General features: G+C 45.5%; 1 protein-coding gene across 2 annotated transcripts in view; it reads right to left on the bottom strand.

The window, feature by feature from the left end:
• Positions 1–1,535: 1,535 nt before the first annotated feature.
• Positions 1,536–6,000, bottom strand: part of PLXNB3 (plexin B3) — a 67,033-nt gene continuing 62,568 nt past the window's right edge. For both annotated transcript variants that reach the window (XM_063119395.1, XM_063119396.1), the window contains exons 33-35: positions 4,616–4,691; positions 2,695–2,769; positions 1,536–2,309 (exon numbers count right to left, since the gene is read on the bottom strand). In XM_063119395.1, coding sequence (XP_062975465.1) covers positions 2,205–2,309; positions 2,695–2,769; positions 4,616–4,691 — 256 coding nt within the window. In that variant the 3' untranslated portion in view covers positions 1,536–2,204. The remainder of the gene's footprint in view (positions 2,310–2,694; positions 2,770–4,615; positions 4,692–6,000) is intronic.

The raw sequence follows: 6,000 nt of genomic DNA, 5'->3' as shown, positions 1-6,000 counted from the left end.
TTTGCCCACAGGTATTCTGGGGAAATCAAGATGTCGGCACGGCTGCAGCTTCGTTCCTAGAGCACCTGAACTCTATTGCACATTTTTAAAAAGAAAGAAGGAGCTCTTGGCTCTGGTGCTGCCTGGATAGAGACTGGGGAGGGAGAGGCCCAGGCATGGCGGGGTGGGTGGGTGCAGCGGCTGATTGGAGGGCATCTTACTTAGGATCCCCTCAGCCCGGGCAGCACCAATGACTACTTCTCAGAGCACTGCTACCACAGCTAGGTAAGCCTGCCAGAGGCCACCAGCTGAGGAGGGAGTCAACAAAGGGACACTTTGCCCAGGAACCTCTCAAACCTGGACGTGGATATGGTACTAATAAAACAGGTGTGTGTGTGTGTGCAGTCTACTCCTGATAGCTTTGTACTTGTGCCAAGAGGTTTTTGCACACTAAAATGGGCTACGTCTATTATGGCCTAAAAGCTAAAGTTCAAATCTAACCCAGTTGTGTTGTTGTTAATCTAGATCAGCCTTCCTCAACCTGGGGCACTCCAGATGTGTGGGACTACAACTCCCAGAATGCCCCAGCCAGCTCTGCTGGCTGGGGCATTCTGGGAGATGCAGTCCCACACATCTGGAGCTCCCCAGGTTGAGGAAGGCTGATCTAGATCTACAGCTCTGTGGTTGGAACAGGTAAGAACAACATTTCTGCTCAGTATGTCATCATCCCCACAAGCATGCCATTTTAGCGATGGGAAAACTGTGAGGTGCGTTAATATGCCCAAGGCTACACAGCAGGTTAATGGCAGTATAAGGATCCGAATTCAGATCCCTCCCAGTTTCAGTGCTCTATAGGAAGCAGACTTCTACCACAAGCTACCCCACATCCTGTACAAGTCTGTATATTTACAGAGATAGGAAACATATGGTCCTCCTTCCAGATGATTTTGGCCTACAACTCCCATCATCCATCTCCTCTATGTTGATGGGAACTCTAGGCCAAAACATCTGAAAGGTCATAAATTGCCCACCCTGGCAGCATAGCATATGCACTGCAGTTTAAGAAGTGTGCACATTATATTGAATTTCATATAATTTGTTCTGTGCCTTGTAATCACGGGACAGAGCAGGGAGGAATATGGGGGAATATCCTATATTCTTGCTTCCCCTGGACACACATACCTGGGAATCTTATTCAGCCAGCAGTTTGTGATTTCACCAAGCATTTCCCATGATATTTGCAATCATAAGAATTAGAAATTTGCTTTTTAAAAAAAGGGAACTAAGAAGGTCATGAAGCCGAAATCTGGGACTAATAGCATATTCTGTCTTTGCATGGAATTGTGGAACATATATAAGCTTAGTTTTGGAATGTGTGCGATTCCTAATCAACAAGCTCTGAGAGAGGAAGAAAGAAGCCCAAGGCAGGACAAGAAAAAAGGTTACACCCCATCTTAAGTGGAAGTCATCTTCCTTAAGCCAACCCTTTCCTTTTCCACCTTCTCATCTATCTTAAGGTTCTTTGAGTAAATCAGACAACTGCATTTTTCTGAAAAGTTTTTTTTTTTATTTCTTCAAAATCTCGTTAAAATAAATACAATCCTGGAGAACAAAGCTCCCATATATACATAAAATTGGGGAGTGGGGAGGTAGATGGGGAAGATTAAAGGAGAGTCTAGTTAAGAGTCTGTTTGTACAGAGGAAGCTGGAAGGTGGTGTTACCACCCCAATATTAGTGCATTACCAGCCAGGAAATTGGGGGTGGAAGGAGTAAATCCCCAAATCCCAGGCGCTGCAGTGGTCAGCAGGGAGCTGCCATGACCCCAACCCCCCAAAGGTGGGAGATAGCAGCCGGCACTCTCCTCAGAGAGCGACAGAAATAAATACACCCTTCTATTTACAAAGCCAGTGTTTTGGACTGGGAGGATTCCCTTTGCAGCTAGTTTTTTTTTTTAAAAAAAGAGAGAGCGAGAGCACCAAGTGCAAGAGAGCCTGGCAGCATCTATGCAGTTAAGGCACTGGGGGGGGAGAGGGGGTAATATGTGCATACAAACACACATATGGAAAGGATGGATCAGCCTGCCCCCCCTTTCAGCTGCAGTCGTAGAAAGCAGTTACTAGGGAGTAAGCCTCATTGAACTCAGTGGGCTGTACTTTTGAGTAAACATGCTTAGGATTGCACAGTCAGTCACGTTCAATCTGGGCATGTAGTGGATCCAGGAATGTCACAAGTCAGTCACTTTGTTCTCCACGAGAGCCGCGATCTGTTGCAGTCGATACGCTAGCTGCATCTTCTGGCCCAGTGGGTCCTCTTCTAGTGCACTGATTATCTGCAAAAAGGCACACAAAGCCAACATATTGCCTGGCCGTTGGGTGCAGAAGCCTTCTAGTATATCCCTCTATATGCCACCCCATGCCCTGAAAGCAGCCAACCTCTCTTCAGGGACTGGATTAGAATAGATGGGTGCATGATCCTCCCTCTTACACTGCAACTACTTCAGGCTTCTCCAACTTGGTGTCCTCCACACATGATGGACAACTCCCAGCATTCCCCTTCCAACCATGTTGGCTGGGGGATGCGGGAGTTGTAGTCCATCAAATCTGGGTTGTTGTTTTTACCAGAGTGGGGAAGGCTGAACTAGTGGTTTTTTTTGGGGGGGGGTGCTGCCTGCCCCCTGCTGCAACTACAAAGTCCCAAGAAATTTAACACCATACCTGGTCATAGTACTTGTTAATGTAGTTGTAAAGTTCTTGCAGGGCCACCAGGCAATTGAGGTCAGAGGAATATTTCTGCCAAGACAAGATGACAGGAAAAGAATTATTATATATTTTTTGTTTTTAAAAATCCGTAAGACAGCTAACTATACTTGTATTTTTATATATTTCCATGCATTGTATTATGTATACTTCATATTCATACATTGTCCAACTGCCTTCAATTCTTCTCACTCATCCTCATAATAATCCCACAAAATTATCATCTGTGCCTATTTCGCATGAGGGCATACCCACAACACTCTAATTTAGAGACTCAAGCGCAACTATTTCTATTTGAATCTTGTGCTGGTCAACCGTCTCCCATTTGCAGAGATAATGAAGACCATCACAGCACAATCCTATGCATGTCTACACAGAACTAATGTGGCTTACTTCTAAGTAAGTAGGTATAGGATTGCGGCCGCAGCCTGAGAGTGGCTAGGAGTGGGCGGGGGTACGGCGCCATCTCCCTCTCTTACAAACATTTACATTTACACAGGCACAGAAGTGTTCAAGCACAGCCTTCTCCATGAAGGGTTTTGTTTTAAGGAGGAACATTCAATCATTTAAGCCCCTCCTTCCAGTCAGAACTAGTGCAGGTTTAACTATCTCAATAAGGACTATCTGAATACAGATAGCAGCAGCACACTTGACTCTTCTTAGCTGAAGTAACCGGTTTACCTCCCACCTCAAAAGGCACTCTTGAGTGCAGTCTTTTACTTTCTCCCACAGAAGTAAACGACAGTCATTCATTCCTCTGGGAAAACGTAAAGCACTGTGATCCAGACCTCTCTGATTGGATGCCCACAAGGGGGTGCCATGCATGCTGTGAACAGAGAGATGCAGTGCCCCCAGAGTGGTCCTTGCCATATACATGCCAGCCCTCCACACATGCTCCATCTGCTAATGATGGCCACTTTGCTAAAGGGGATAACTCTGATTTACAGGGTTGGTGTAAGGTTACTGAGATAATGGACACAAAGTACTTTGAACAGTCAGAAAGCACTATAGAAATACTAAGAGTTATTACTAATTCATGCAGCCATTTTTCTGCAGAATGAAGTGAACCTGTGCTGACTCTGGGCCTATTCACACGGATGCATGGTGGCTGCAACATGTTGGCTCACAGCCTGCAATCATTTGGGCTTGCACAGGATTTGGCTTTCAATGCATGCCAACACACACTGAATGCCGAATCCTGGGCACAGCAAGGGGTGCACATGATCAGACTCAGCCTGCATAGGTTTTTACAGCCCTTTCCCAAAGACTACCACAAGCCTGTCGGTTGTGTGAATAATCCCACTGTTGGTGGACCGGCACATGATGAAGTAATCACATAAATGATTCTAGTCTTGTCCAAATCATGACACAAGCAGACCTTGCTCAACACAGTTTTTGAAGATTTCTCCAGGATCAGTTGCACTATACCTTGGACAGGTTTAGAACAGCTCAATGTATGAAATCCTATGGAAAATGTCCCATTTGACTTGGACGAGAGAAAGTGCAAGAGAAAGGCTGTGCATGTAGGGGAGTGGGAGGGGGGAAGAGGCTGCATAATGCCTAGAGCAGCCTTCCCCAACCTGAAGCCCTCCAGATGTTTTGGATTACAACTCCCACCACTCCTGACCATTGCCCATATTGCCTGAGGCTGATGGGAATTGAAGTCCAAAACATCTGGAAGGCACCAGGTTGTGGTGGGCTGGCCTAGAAGTTTGAGGTGCTTATCTGGGATGCATGCAACCTTTCCCTGATGGTAAATTAAAACAGCATGGGACAGCCTTAGATCAGTGAAGCTGAGAGTCAGGGTGCCCTTGTTTACGTATATACTATTTGGATTCTTGAAACCATGATTGGGGGGACATTGCCAGCAATCCCTTACCCCTGAGAGTTCTGTCAGGGCTGAGTTCATCTCTTGGTAGCTGGCGGGAACAGTCTGTCGAATATCAGCATAATACCTGAAAACAAAGGACACGGGGTGGGGGAGGAGAGAAGAGAAGAAAAAGAGAAAGATTAGTGGAGAGACTATACAAGATAGCATCCTGGAGCTTATATACTCAAGATCATTTCCCTCTAGTCACTCAGTCCTAGGGTGCTTCCAGAGGAGGCTTTTAGCACATCATCATCCTGACTCATTCACAAAATGTTATGGGGGTCCAGATGTCATTTTCTGCTCATAACCTTCCCATGTTTTCCCATAATTTTTTCTGTCTCTTTTGTTACCACAGAAAATCCATTAAGGAGAGAAAGACAGAATAGTTACCTGACGCCTTCTGACTGGTAGCGGTAGGAGCCCTCCATCTAGAAGCATCCACAATCTCAATTTGGATGGTTAGGGTGGTAAAAAGAAGCCTTTGTCGTGGCAAATTCCCCTTTCTTTCTTTCTGCTTTTACAGGGCAATGCTTCCCAATTATCAAGAACAGATTATTATTTTTTTTGCGAAACTTCAACGATTGTTTAGGAGTCGCCATATACGAGTACTGTCAAACTGAAAGGGAGTTGTTCACCAGCTTGTAGGTTGCTGGAATGGAAGCCTCCTGAGAGATTTCATTAGTATTTTGGTTACTCTGTATATTACTCAGTTCCTTGCCTTTTTCCAAATCATGTATTCATAGTAGAGCCCAAGGCCCCTTTCAGTATGACAGTATGAAAATATATATACTGTAGTTTTAAGATTTTATATTTTAGGGTGACCATATGAAAAGGAGGACAGGGCTCCTGTATCTTTAACAGTTGCATAGAAAAGGGAATTTCAGCAGGTGTCATTTGTATATATGGCGAACCTGGTGGAATTCCCTCTTCGTCACAACAGTTAAAGGTGCAGGAGCTATACTAGAGTGACCAGATTTAAAAGAGGGCAGGGCACCTGCAGCTTTAACTATTGTGATGAAGAGGAAATTTCACCAGGGCCGGATCTACACTAGTCTTATAACATTGCTAGTGTCCCTTTCTAACGTGGTTCTCTGTATCACGGGACACACTAGCGTGACTTACGTTTCGCTGCAATGAAACTTCAGGGCACATTGTTCAATCCTTCTGTTGTTCTCCCTCTTCTGTGAGAGCTTCTGGGTTTGCTCCGCCCACTGCCTGCCTCATTCCTAGCCAGCAGAGCAGGGCAGGGCAGGGCAGGGCAGGGCAATAGTCATAAGCGCACACACAAACCTCCTCCCAAAACATTTTAACACAAGTCCCAAGGAATTGCTTGAATGCATAGGTGCCAACCACTTTGCTGAAGCTAAGCAGGGCTGGGTCTGGTCAGAGTTTGG

Source organism: Elgaria multicarinata, chromosome 3, assembly GCF_023053635.1.
Source record: "Elgaria multicarinata webbii isolate HBS135686 ecotype San Diego chromosome 3, rElgMul1.1.pri, whole genome shotgun sequence".
In the NCBI taxonomy this organism is placed as follows: domain Eukaryota; kingdom Metazoa; phylum Chordata; class Lepidosauria; order Squamata; family Anguidae; genus Elgaria; species Elgaria multicarinata.
Note: the sequence above shows the minus strand (reverse complement) of the source record. Positions and strands in the feature narration are given on the sequence as shown.